Raw genomic sequence first — 14,065 nt, forward strand, 5'->3', positions numbered from 1 at the left:
TCGTCTCCCCCGCCCTCCCTCTCTCCCCCTCGCATTCCTGGGATTCTCTCACACTCACCTGCGTGTGGGTCACTTCACCAACCGCGGCACGCGATCGCGAGGAAACTTGGGGGTCTTCACGTGAGAAAAGAACGAGCCTTTAGTTCATCCCAGACCCCCTTTCCTCTCTTTTCTCTCCCCCTCTCTCTCTCTCCACAGACAGCGCCTCGGTTCTTCCCTCAAATGTGCGCGTTCCGTTGTTGGAAACGGTCACGAGAGAAAGATTAGCGCTTTATTCAATTCTCGCGGCAAGGGGAAAATAGCTAGACTGTTTCACAAGCTCCAAACAAAACTCCACAGACACTTTTCCACAGTGGAGACTTACGGCAGCGGGAGCACGCATGCCTGGGCGCGCGGATGCTTTCGTTTTCCCCATGTTTCCCCCCCCAATTTTCCATCCAGTTTTTGAGTCAAACGAGCGCTCGCATACCTCTGGAGGACTGTTGTCGCGCTGGGTGAGCTCCGGGCGTGGGTCTACGTGGGAGTGTTGAACTTCATAGGTCCCGTGGTGTTAGTCCCATGCGTGCGGAAGAGGAGGAAAAACTCTGCGGCTCCATAGTCGTGGAAGCCTGAAGGAGAAGAGGTCCCTCCGCCGCTCCGCACTCAGCGGTCCCAGGCTCTGCGCGCGGGCATGACGTCAGGCCGAATGTGGGAACGAGCCGAGCACTCCTGATTGGTCCTGAGCCCGGGGGGGAGGGCGTGGGTTGAGGCGGGACCCGGACGCGACTGAGCCAATCGCAGCCGAAGAAAACAGTTACCGTGGTTACAAATTTTTGTCAACTGTGCCGCGCTGCTGAAAGGTAAGCTACCGTAAATTGCAGGTTGTTGATAATTACACCGTTGACGAGGACGCGTTGTGTTCTTGGTTTGGAATTTTTTTCGTTTGTTAGAAGAATGAAATGCTGATTTTTGTTGCAGTGGTGTCATATTTTAAGCATTGTTGACGTTTTTTTGCTTGTTTTAACCCAGTTAGCTAACGTCCAAATGAACGGTATTGCTATCTGGTCCAACAGGACACTAGCTCTATGTTATTTTGTACATTTTCCTATGTGACCAATAAATGAAGACAAGTTAGAAGTGCACACACAATGCAACCATTTTGGTTCTCACCATGGAGATGTTATTGCTTTTCCACAGCATGGTGTATTGATTCCTCCATAGAGACAAGCAAGAGATGCAAACAGGCCTGGTTACAGGTCAGATCTGTGAAGAGGCAATCCTTCTCACTGTAAGTTTTTCAAGGTATTGTCTTTGCAAAAAAAAACATAAATAAAGTTGGAATTAAATTTAAAGCACCTGTAATTGAATAAGATTAATACATTTTGATGCAGTTTTGTGGGACATTCCTGGTAATACAATAACATCTCCATGGAAACGAGCAAAGCCACATAGTATAGCTTAAACGTAAAATTTTAGTAAGCCGTTTTTAAGACATTCAAGGTCAAAGTGTCTTTGTCTCACTCCTGCTTTTGGTTAAACTAATTTTCAGTAACAAATAAAACAAAAGCATATGCAGATTTGTGTGTTAATATGTATTACTTATCAGAGTAAAGCTTCTTCAATCAATACCCTACAACAACCTCACCCAGCAAAGATGAGTGAGACCGATCCTCGTACATTCACCACCAAGCTCAATGCAGATGATGTTGGTAAGTCAGCAGAAACTTCATTATTTTCACCGCCCATTACACTGCGTAGCCCTTTTGACCCCAAGTGTAGTTGAATTGTCTTGGTAACTGTCATGTCTTGTGTCAAACACGAATTGAGGCCTGTGCTTCTTCAGCTGTCAGTGTGACTTCAAAACTGAACAGCTCACATGATTCTTGCACAGTCAGTTGGCTCCCTGCTCCCTGCCCCCCTCTGCCTCCCTGAATGCTGATACTTCTGACTTTCCTCGAGCACGGAGCATCTTCTCTGTGCTATTTATCAGCCTTTCTTTCCCTCTGTGCTGAGCAAGCATGAAGAGTTTTCCTCCGACATCAGAAATTGTCAGCCATTTCCAATGATTCTAATTCAGCCATATCATTTGCTTACATCCATGCAGAAAGACTAACAATACGGATGAAAAACGGCTTCAGCAGCAGCCACATGTACAGACCAGCTGAATATGAAAGACTGCAGGCCATAATGGAGGCCAAACGTCAAGACGTTAATCTAATCGGACAAAAGGTAATTTTTGTCCAATCAATGTCACACCAATGTATGAAATATCAAATGTGATTATGCAATTGATTTATGTTGTTATTTAAAGGACGGTAGATAACATTTTAGATAAAAAGAGTAAAACAAAAGTATGTTGGGTTTTTTGGATGGTTATATTGCACAAAAGATGTGAGTGGGCTTGCAGCTCCACAAAATTGACTCTTACCTGGACTCCTCTAGCTTGTTTCCATGGAAATGAATGTCTTTAGCTATAATATCCCGTGGAATGGCTTAATACTATGGTTTTAACTTTCTTTTTTCATGGACTTATGCAGTTAAGTTTCTATCACCAGAAAGCTACTGTACCTTTAAATACTTACAAATTAAATAAATGACAGTTAAACCTTTTTATTAAGTGAGTAGTAACAGTTTTAAATGATGAATACACGATTGATTTTCTTCTTGGCTTTAGTTGATTAAAAAATGTGAAATTATTTGTGGCCGCATTAATTTGAGCCAGTTGAGAACTCTAAAAGGAATTATTTATGTCTTTACTGACCTCTTGTGGCTGCAAATGGTAATGAAACAGAATTCCTCACATTGATTTTATTCCTTGGCGAGTTTCTGACTTTTTCTTCAGAATTATTGTTTGACCGTGCATACAAACCAACAGTAAAAACACAATTTGGCTCCAGCCGTTACAAAACAGACATATTTGTTGTGAAAAGAATACAAAAGAAATGAAAGAAAAGTACGTTATAGACGCACTAACCAAAACCAAAGCTGACCTATGCACCAAATGCTTTGCACAACTGGCTAACAAAATACACACTGCATAATCTTTACGCTAATGAAAACAAACAACTTTATCAGTGGGGTACACAGAAGCAGAACCACTCTGTCATGAATATTCATTTAGCTGCTTGGGGTCTATAATAAGTGTTTGAAGTTGGACCTGCAGTGGTGTAATGGGCACATAGTACAAGCTAGGAGCCAGTCTTCAGTATCTTTACAGTCGCCCATGGCCTCGTTGCAGCCCCTGTTCTCTGCATAACCCAGATAAGACAGGCGACGTCCTCGTGCAGGGCTCCCCGCTGAAAGGCAGCTTTTCTGGGTCCGCGCGCACGTCCTATTGGCGATGTGATAGACAGTGAATAAGTTGCCCTGAGCTGAGATCATTTTTCCTCACTGCAGGCAGCGTTTGCTCTGAAGATAGCGAAACTTGAACATTTCCCATTCCTCGTCTCACAGCAGTAGAAAATGCAGTAAAAGGGGGTTGCATGGTTGCTTACTCTGCAGCAGCATCCAGTGAACCTTGTCCTTGTTTCAAAATAAAGATTATAGGCTGCGAAAGTCCAAACTAGATTCCTCTTCTCGTTTGTTGCTACGAAAAGTAAGCAATAAACAGGGAAACTTGTAACATGAAAGGTACACATTGTCGGCTTCCTATAGGAAATTTGTCCCCTGCTTTTGACCCATTCTTCAATGCCGCTGGGGCAGCCTGTCAGGAGCACCCAGGAAGACGACTATATCCAGATCGTGAGCTTGTTTTTGTCAGAACTAACTTTGCGGACCCTATAGTACATAGTATAATATTTAGAAGACTTTTGATTGTCCAGACAAACAAAATAATATCTTTGAAAACAACAGCTAAACCTTCAGCTTATTTTCTCCCTTTTACATGCTTCAAAAATATAATACTTCAACACACCAAATACACATTTAATACAAAACTTTCAAGTCACAATTACCTTTTATTGGAAAGAAAATTAAATTAGATTAGCACTAAACCATTCCATAAGCTTGCATAATGTGGAAAGCAGATATTAAACCATGTATTAACAAATGTAATTCTCGTTTTAGGTGTTTATGCATTGTGGGTAACAGTGTGATCAGTATAAATGATCACAAATACGATTACTTGTCATAAAAAATTAAGCTCTGTACAGTTTATAATCACATTGAGTCTATAACAGTAGTGCATTGTAAATTCAAATGTTGCTGTGAGATTGGCTCAGTGCAATTATCTAAACCAGTGGCCTGTGGGTGGAAACACAAGCAAAGAAACACAGGGAATTGGTGCTCGGTGTGCTGTGACCGACAACCTTGTTCTCTCGTTATTATAAAAGGAAACAAACGAGAGGCCATTAGGATTTGCACCTCTTGTTCTTCATAATGGAGCCCCATGCATGTCAGCCGCTTCTGCTTGATTATTCCAGTCTCCCGCTGTTATTTGACATTTTTGCATTTTTTTAGTAATACTTTTCTTTTATATTACCAGTGCACATGTTTGGAGAATAGAATAGTGCAATCATAAGTATACATGTTTATTTTTGCTGGGGTACATTCTTGTTTTGTACCATAAACATACGTGTCAAGTTTTTAATTTACAGTTTTATTAAAGGACATTATGTCATTTTTCTGGTGGAGGGTCTGTCGCCTCCTTGTCTCCATGGAGATGTTATTGCTTTGGGGAAGTTTCAGATCTGTGTCTGAAACCCTGCGCTAACAGAAAGAATGCAAGAAGACATAGTACTTCTGTCTGCTATGGGCTATAATGATAATCTATGACACCCAAGGATTATTGTATTATATGTTGGACATTGAAAATTCCAATATTGATCTAAAATGTCTTAGTAGAGACAAGTCCGCTGGCTTCCTGTTCTAAACTGCAGCGCTGATTTCTGCCTTTCCCTTTAGTGCCTGACTGTCTGTCACAGTAAATGTCATCACAACAAAGTGCCGTACTGGCAAAGCACATTATGACAACTTGTATAATTGATTACATTGAAGAACGATAAGTCTAATGCTCTCAGCCAAAGCAACTACATTTCCTTGGTGATAAACAGGTAAAAAAAAGTTATACAATGCACATTTAATCATTGAAATTTGTCACATTACAAACAGCATTTCTATTCATGGGTTTCAGTTTCTTGATACATGGATTCCCATATTACACAGTTAGGACACGGTTAAAACTATTGGGACACGGTTAAAACTGTTAACAGTTTGTTGTACAATACAACAAACTTATCTTAAATGCTTAAATACTAAAGTGAGATAATGAGTGCTTTTTGTGGCCATGAAATAAATTATAATACAGATAGAGGTACATACTGTAGTATTACTTTATTTATTCTGGCTTGTAATACACTGGAAGATATTTTGCTCAGACACATTTCACAGATCGCCCATAGATAATGTGAAGGTACATGTAGCATCTTGCATTCGCTGTTTATTATTTTGTCTCCCAATTACTACAAAGTCTTGAGTCAAACGGAAACCCAAACGTTTGAGAGTAAATTTAAAGGCAGCCACTCGAGAAATGTGTTTTTCTCTCATTTTAAGGATAACTCTTTACACTACATTACATTCTCTTACAGGTTGAAAGGAGCTTGTGTGCAGCTAAGGTTACCAAGGAGAGGTCAATCCTACGGCAGCACAGGCAGGTGTGGAGCTCCGAGTGCCCCAGGCTGCAGAAGGCTGAGTAAGAGCCCCCCCAGATTATGCCCTGCCATTATCTGCTGCACTTTTCTCAATCTACTATTACACTGCACAGCTATCACACTCCACTGAGCCTTCTGCCAAAGCTGCTTAAAAAAACAGCTAAAAAGCACACGGCAAAGAAGGGCAGGTATAAATTGCTACTAAGAAGGAGTAAGGAATGAAATGAGGGATGTTGCTAAAATGCTAAATTTGTTCAGAGGAAGATGTTTTATTTGTATATAGATATTAATTAAAAATAGAGGAAGACCAGAGAGCAAAAAGAAAATAAGAAAATAAATAGAGTAATCCACACCAAAAAAAAGGTGTATTTCCTGTCTATTCATTTGGTTGATAGTTTAATCCCATCTTGCCAGTGCTGCACTTATCTGAATGAACATGGTGTGTGGCAGAGTGGTTGGTGGCCATAGAGGCGTTGTCGCAGACTGATGGCCACTTCTCTCTCAGGCAGCCGCAGGTCAGGTTAGGCTACACTATTATACCACAACACAGTGGAGTGACTGAATAAAACTGTAAAAACGCTTTATAAGATCAGTGCATTATTATTAGGGATAAACCGATCCAGCTTTCAATACCAACTGATACCAAATATCAACCTATATCAAGTTACTTTCCAGGTTACTACGTCTACGAACTCAATCTTAAGAGTTAATGATATGAACATGCTAATAATGTGCACCCATTACAGTAACTTTACATCAGCAAAACATGGTAAAATAAACTTACTGACTGAATTCTGTAGGTTATGAGCTTTAGAATTAAGGTCTGGGTCGAAGTTGCCTGCTGTGTGGGGCGGACGGCAGCGTGGTGGGTTTGAATTCTGCTCTCAACACTTTGCTGTATGTCATTCCCCAGTCTCATTCCCATTTCATACTGTGCAAAATTGGAGTATCGGATCAGTATCAGAAGATAAGAAATCCAAACGCTATCCATTACAATTTCCATTATTTCCAACTGATATTGATACTGGTATATCAACGCAGGCCTGATTATTATTACATATTTTATCATGATAGCATAATGTGGTAAGTGGTGAGTATTTGTTTAATTTAGAGACCAATCTATTAATTTTAGTCTTCCCTCAGTTAATCATTATTTACAACTACTGTATCCTTGGTATAGGGTGCGTTCAGACTTGTTGTTATTTGGTCCTTAATTGAGCCCATTTGAGCGTTGATGTGGACATGTTTTGGACCTGTTCTAGTCCTTGTTTAGTGCTGATCTAATCCTGATTTATTTTTGGATTCAACCTTGTTTAGTCACAATTTTGGTCTGATGAATGTGCAAGTGTAAACACACCCTTTAGTTTAGCCCTAATGCTGGCCTGAGAAGGTCTGGGTTTAGCTTTGGCGGTATATGGAAAGGAACATATTTACTAAGGTTGGTATTTGGTGAGAGCCACTGCTATAATGTAGTCACAGAATACATAGACACATTAGGAGGATGTCTAAAGTAGACGTGCTAACACAAATAGTGGTTTTATTAATGGTAACCTATGATATACTTGCTATGAAGCCATATCTACACAATTAGCCATACATTTGTAATCTAAGTTGCAAATGTGTCTCTAAAAGTAGAAAAAATGGTGTGACCCAGAGCTCAATGGAAAAATATTGAGTGCAATGTGGTGCCAGAGGTCCCTGTACTGGCCTTACTGGCAGATGACAAAGGGTTGGGTCAGGTGGAAGGAGAGTCCTTGGTTAAAATCTGTACTTACTATCTGGAAAGAGCTATACAAAACATTCAAACTAAACAGAAGTATTACTGTAGCAATACTAGCTAGCTTGAAATATCATGGAGGCACTAGTTTTTGTGGGTATAATATTCAGCAGCATTATAGTACAGTAATTGTAAAAATCAATCAAGCATTCAACTCTTTTGTTGACATAACTTAACAGCACATGTAAAAAAATTTACTCTTTTTGGGAGAATTATTTAATACCTAGACCTTCAAATTGATTATAGCCCTTTCTTTGTTTTGTAAAGCACATCAGATAATCCTGGATTATTGACGCATCAAATTGCATAATGTAGAAATTGTGTATTCTACAGCTGAGGCTACCCACCGGGGCTCCACGCGCTCTCTTCGTCATGCTTTGTGGAGGGAGAAGGGCAGCTCTAGCTCGTGGCTGCAGCCTGAGCATGATGCCGTCTGAGCCTGAGATAGCCAAGGTTAATGATGTACACGAGCGCAGGGCCTTGATCATGAGCCCCGTCATAAAGATGTGCCACCGCTCCTCGTGCAGCTAAACCAGTTCAATTACCTTGGCACTACAAAGGCTCTGTCAGACAAAAGGCAACAAAGTATGGCTCTGTACCCACGATCATTTATGGGGAATAATGTGTACAGGGCTGAGATTCATTACAGATGCATAGAGAATTTACGATGATGACAGCATTTGCATAGGATGGCTGGGTGCAGCGATTTAACATACTGTAAATATGGCTAATGAGTTGTTTGTGGGTAAAGTTTTCAGTATCAAGTACTTAAATCATACACGTTTTAATGTTCTTATTGATTTTATTAAGTAAGGTGCAATACAATATGTCATAAGCACTTTGCATACAAATCATGCTATACAAATAAATCTTGCTTGCTTATTATTGTACACTATTTTGTACTATGTAACTTTTCTTGTGGACATGTTGGCGCTTTGCATGGAAGGTTTTCTCTAGCATTTATTCAATTATTCCTAACAAACACGCATCAGCAGGGTCACCTCTCCACAGATCTGACCCGTCTCCATGAAGATAAAAACGTTTACTGTAATGCCATACTGTTGAAAAATTTGCAAAGCAATAACTCCTCTAAGCAGGTAGAAGACCCTCCACCAGAAACATGCACTTAGGGATGGGCAATATTGACAAAAATGTATACCTTTAAATATATTTATATTTTCAATAACAGGTGAGACATTATTATCACAATTAATCAGGAATGTTCCTGTAAATGTCATGGTTGAGTTCCAAGTATCGAACAAAACGTGAATGGACCATCAAAGTAACCACAAAATGATATATTCCTTTGTTTAGAAGATTACACTATAAGTTTCTGTGTTATCCGTATTCTAATTTTGCATACTATTTTATATTATTAGACCTTTTGGATACACTTTTAATATAGTTACCAGGAAATATTCCTAATCTGCTTTGTTCATTCAGGCATTTGTGTAAACACTGTAGACATGCATAAACTAAAAGATACATTGTTATGCTTCAGCTTGTCTGTTTTCTTGTCTTGACAATTAGAATATATGTGGTTCGGGAATTGCATGTACCACAAATCTTTTTGTTTACATTGCGTTACAAATTAGCTAATGAGTTTAGCTCATTGTTGAATTAAAAAAAGATAAGCTGTTATTTTTATAAATGTATCTGTGTCAAGAACCAAGCTATGACATATTTATTTATATGTATTTAAATCACACATGTGGAGGTGGCTTCATGTGCATAATAGTGATGATCCCCATGATGAAACGCTCCTCTTGTCTGACAGGAAGAACATCCAGGACGACATCCAGGACTTCTTTCAGCAAATCAAGCCAAGGGACAGAACCGACACGGCCATCTTCTCACTTCTGGAATATGGTGAACCCACAGTACTCGGCTTGCAAACATTCACCAAACGCCACCGTTATGTAATCCTGTTAAAGTGCTCTCTGAATAACTTTACTTGTGCTTGTGGGTTAAGAGCTCTGTCTGGAGAGGGAGCGCGAGGGATTCAGGAGAGCCACAGTGGAGCCTGTTCTTCAGCTCAGAGACGACGTCCACTACAGACTGCGAGAAGTGCTAAACCAACCACTCAGCCCTGATGTGTCCAACCGGGATCAAGTCATACAACAGGTACAGTAACTCAGAGGCGTGATGGAACTCAGCTAAAACACAAAGGGATTGGTACTAATGAGGTACTTTTTGTACTTTTTATCCAAACCAGTTTATCAGATGAATACAAGACATAATAGACCCTTTCAGTCTGGTACTTATGTAAACATTCTATGCCATTCATTTCAGTGAGGCAGCAATTTAAAATCTGGAATTGTGTTGTTTGTATGCATGTTTTTTGTTTATTTGTTCATTTCATTTGCCAACAAGTAATATCTATCAATACCTAACTCCAATCTCTCTAAAGTCTCCAAAGTTCACTTATTGTAGAATATGTGGCATTAGATGAAACGCAACAATTTTCTTGTCAAACTGTTGTGGCCAGCTGTGTTTTTTGTGCACTATTATCTAGCAACACATCAGATTTTAGAAATGTTTATTACGAGGTTGTTAGCAAGTATGCTAATTTCATTTCTAATCGCCAACAATTTACACAAAACACTGCAAGGGTCTATCTGTCTAGCTAGATCTAATCCAATTTCTAGTTAAATTTGGTTTAAGTTGTGTCATATTTTTTGTTTAATCATGGTGACAAGATGGAACCTTGTAATCTACTTTTTCCTGAGGTTGTACATATAGATTATTATTTTACTGACCCTTGTGTAATGACTTGGATGCCCTAACTTGCAATGGCAAAATATCCTACATAAATTCATTCTTGCTGTATCAGTTTCTTTCCCAACATTTCTAAATCTAAATCTAAAACCACCTTCCATTCTTTTTGCTCTTCTCTATTCTTTTTTCCACCCCTTCACAGTCTAAGAGTTTATTGATTGTTTTCTATGCCTTCAACTTACAAAGTCTTTTGGTAAACAACACACTTGAATGGTGAGATTGAGAAGTAAGCTGGTGTCATTAAAGAGCGAGCATTTTTTCCCCATGACCCCAAACGGCTGGATTCCACTCTCTAATTTACAAACTAGAATGACATAAAGAATACTTCCCTAATTATTTCTTGACTTTTCATTGCTTGACCGATAAAAACCTAAATGTCTAAATAACATTCAAATGGACCAGGATGTATACTTTAGTATGCTGTAGCTGTTGCTTGTGGGCAGTATCTCTGAGATACCGAGGGTGTAAAGCTGACATTTTAGTCCTGATCCTATCACTGTCCCAATGTGCCTTCTAACCCGAGCAGAATGATGGATGTCTGCCCCTATCTGTAAAAATATTGTGGACAAATAAACTGTCACATAAAATTGCAATGAGAAATAGTGTTTGGACATGTAGTAGGACATGTAAGGGAAAACACTTCAGTAAAACTTTTGTGTAGTTAAAATCCTATTAAATCACAATCATACAACAAAATGATTCAACCAGATAAATTAGCAAGTAAACGAAAAGACCCCTTGCTCAAAATGAAAGCAATCAAGAGATATTTATTTTCTCTCAAAATAGTTGCTGTGTGGAGCCTTATTAAAATAATGATGTCATGTATGCTTATGTATGCTTATGTTCAATTTGATAACTGCCTCAAACTTTTCTCTGAATTTATTCCTTTTTCAACCTGCTGGGCACGATTGACAAAAAAATAAAGCTATAACCCACTTATTTTCAGTCAAATCAATCCTTCTGGGATGAATCAGAGCCAGTTTGTATGCCAAACATCCAAATTAAAAAATGATCCTGAAATAAAAATAACAAATTAATAGGACTTGTATATGAATTCCACCTTTAATTACAAGTCCCTAATTAAAAAAATGTAAGAAAATTTGCTTCAGCTTTTAAAGAGGAATTGTCAAAACCCAACTAATGCCCAAACTAGTGTCAATCAGACCATCTTCCATCCACTAGTTTTACTCCATTCTATTACCTTCCACTTTATCCGGGACAGCTATACTTTAATGTGACCACTTATAAATAAATCAGACATCAGAGGCCAAAACGACAGCGTCTCAGCTTCACACAGAGTCCAGACATTTGTTTGTACTCCAAAGATTTCAGGGACAGCTTCAGTTTGAATTTGGGCTCATTTTAGCCAGGCTTTTAGGAAAACTAGCCCCTCATGTTAGTAAACCATTTAACCAAAAACATGTACAAAATCTTAGTAAGAGCCGTAATAATCCGCTTATTAACCTATTTTCAATGACAGAGTGATGAATGCTTGTAAATGCCTGTAAATACCAGTGCTTAATCGTTCCCCAATGAACCTTATACAGTGTAGTCCAAACAAACTAGTATGTCAAGGTAATTTCTTTGGAGCATGTATGCAACTACTTTTATGAAGATAGACACTAATCTTTTGAATAGTATTTATGGTATATACATGTGATTGTGCAGTGACAACATTTAATCATCTCTACAATACGAACCAACAGCAACAAAACCATAACAACTCAAGTCAAGTCCACAGGAATGTAAATAAATGATTAAGCAATGATTTGGCTGAATTGAACATAATTGGATTCTCTTCTTATGGCCAGCCAGATGAGCTTCCTGTGCCGCTGAAGCTTAATGGACTAAATTAGCCGCTCCTCACTTCCAGGTTGTCGGGGTGAATTAATACAAAGCAATGCCACTTCTTCCTGTCGAGCCGTACCATCCCATCCAACCCATATTAACAGGAGGTAGCCTAGACTTTAACATGCACCACACTCTCCGGAAGCCCCTGGGAGCCATCTGCAAATTAGCTTAATCATCTCACGCTCAATACGCCTAAATGGAACGGATCGCAATATGGTCGGTGAAGATGCCGTATTGCTCCTGGCTTCACACATTATTCCAAATTTTATTGCGCAATTATGATGTCAAAGCCTATAGATTTCTTATCCAAATGGTTTTATGTTACTAGATAAACTTTGTCAAGGAGCAGCAGGCATATATAATCAAAAAACTTCAAGACGAGTACCGTTATGTGGAGGCGGAAATTACAGCTCAGGGACTGGAGGTATGTTTCCTTTTTTTTAATATAAGTATACAATTTACAGTTTTGGGATGGTTTTAATGTCTGTTTCAAATGGCAGGACATGGTGAGCGGGTCTGCGGATGCGGGGATGATGGAGGATGTCCCCTGGGTGGTTGAGGATGCGGACTGTCCATACCCAGAGCTGAAATCGTCTCTGATTGAGGCTTTCCAGTCGCTGTCAGAGAGGTACAAAGGAAGACTGGAAGGCCTACAAGAGAAGCTGCATCAGACTGACAGGTGGGTATAAAGGGTAAAGATGTGCAGCTCCTTTCATGATATTTTATTAATTTTAGGTGTAGAAATTATTATTCATCACTTAAAGGAAGAAATTGAATAGGATGTTAATTGTGGTTTATTTTATTCACAATTTTTAAACTACTATATACCTTGGCATTGTACTGTTAGATCTATTTAAAAGTTTGGTATTGTCAAAAGTAAAGTCAAAATGATTTTGAAATGATCATATACATAAGGTTTTGTTTAAAATACTGTGAACTGTGATAGCAATTTGGACTAAGCCTGAAAAAAATCAGTTCCAACTAATCGATTCTTTAAATAATCCTCAAATAATCGTTATCTGCACTATACACAGACTTCGAAACATGCCATGTGCTGAGAGAAGAGGATTTACGACTCAGAAAAAGCAAGTAATAATCAAACATCTAAACAACAGAAAAAAATTAACATTTTTCTTTTTGAAGATTCACCTTTTTGGTATGTAAATATATTCCTTTTGCATCAATATATATCAGGATGTCCTCAAGCAGATTCACTTTGGCTTCAGCTCTGTGAAATGTATTAAAATAGAGCGAAGTAGGAGAGATGCTGGGGATGCTAGACTCAAAGGTCTCTTGTCCTGAGGGCTGTTACTCTCCTCGACACGGCACACAATCTGCTGACTCTATCTGACAAATCCTCCTGCAATGCTGCACTGAGACCTTTGACTGAGACACAAAGGCGACTGGGAAGCGCAGCAAAAATGTTTCTGCAGCAGAGTTTGAATTTCCTTCTGGATCATTAAAGTATCTCCATCTGAAAATCTCATATTTACTGGCCTTTTGCAATCCAAACAATGAATCCATCCATCCATCCAGCAAATTAGCATTGAAATGATCAGAATTAGTTTGGTGAAGTTGTATGAGTTTTAAAAACACAGAGGAGCGTCATAGATTACAACAAGATAGCGTAGACCAGAGAGGGCCAAACCTTCTTGACCCTGTCCCAAAAATAATTTACGCAGTTTTTTCCTATTTCTAAAGCTGTTTTTAAGCCACTGCAAACATTTGGGGATTGCATTTTCCTTTGGTGAGTAAATATGCAACAAATATAGGCTAAATCAGTCATCATCAATATGTTCAGGTTCTGTGGTTGGTGTGAGGAGGACCACCTGCAGTTCACGTCAATAGTCTCACAGTACAACCAGGACGTGCCCAACTACAGGAGTCTGTGCACGGACATGCTGCAGAGAGTGTTCCCAGACAGAACAAAACAAGATCTGGTCAGTGGTTTTATTATATTGTATGCATACTTAGATATAAACATGTTAGCTATTTTGCACTCCAGAGGTCATATTTTATCTGCTCTTTCCTA

General features: G+C 39.1%; 2 protein-coding genes across 5 annotated transcripts in view; one reads left to right on the forward strand and one right to left on the reverse strand.

Annotated features, from left to right (window-relative positions):
* The window catches only part of pkp4 (plakophilin 4), a 114,172-nt gene extending 113,512 nt beyond the window's left edge, over positions 1-660 (reverse strand). For 3 of the 4 annotated variants that reach the window (XM_072444345.1, XM_072444343.1, XM_072444344.1), the window contains exon 1: positions 470-659. The gene's annotated coding sequence lies outside the window, so the exon portion shown is untranslated. Of the gene's footprint in view, positions 1-469 lie in introns of all 4 variants that reach the window. The other variant, XM_072444342.1, reaches the window with a different exon arrangement.
* A 936-nt stretch (positions 661-1,596) lies between these two features.
* LOC140359153 (coiled-coil domain-containing protein 148-like) overlaps positions 1,597-14,065 on the forward strand; it is a 43,979-nt gene continuing 31,510 nt past the window's right edge. The window contains exons 1-8 of the mRNA XM_072444019.1: positions 1,597-1,688; positions 2,084-2,208; positions 5,565-5,668; positions 9,182-9,273; positions 9,377-9,528; positions 12,362-12,457; positions 12,534-12,712; positions 13,835-13,973. Of these exons, the coding sequence (XP_072300120.1) occupies positions 1,634-1,688; positions 2,084-2,208; positions 5,565-5,668; positions 9,182-9,273; positions 9,377-9,528; positions 12,362-12,457; positions 12,534-12,712; positions 13,835-13,973 (942 nt within the window). The 5' untranslated portion in view covers positions 1,597-1,633. The remainder of the gene's footprint in view (positions 1,689-2,083; positions 2,209-5,564; positions 5,669-9,181; positions 9,274-9,376; positions 9,529-12,361; positions 12,458-12,533; positions 12,713-13,834; positions 13,974-14,065) is intronic.

This window comes from Eucyclogobius newberryi, unplaced genomic scaffold, assembly GCF_026437365.1.
Source record: "Eucyclogobius newberryi isolate DKJ021-1_F unplaced genomic scaffold, fEucNew1.0.hap1 SCAF_14, whole genome shotgun sequence".
NCBI lineage: Eukaryota > Metazoa > Chordata > Actinopteri > Gobiiformes > Gobiidae > Eucyclogobius > Eucyclogobius newberryi.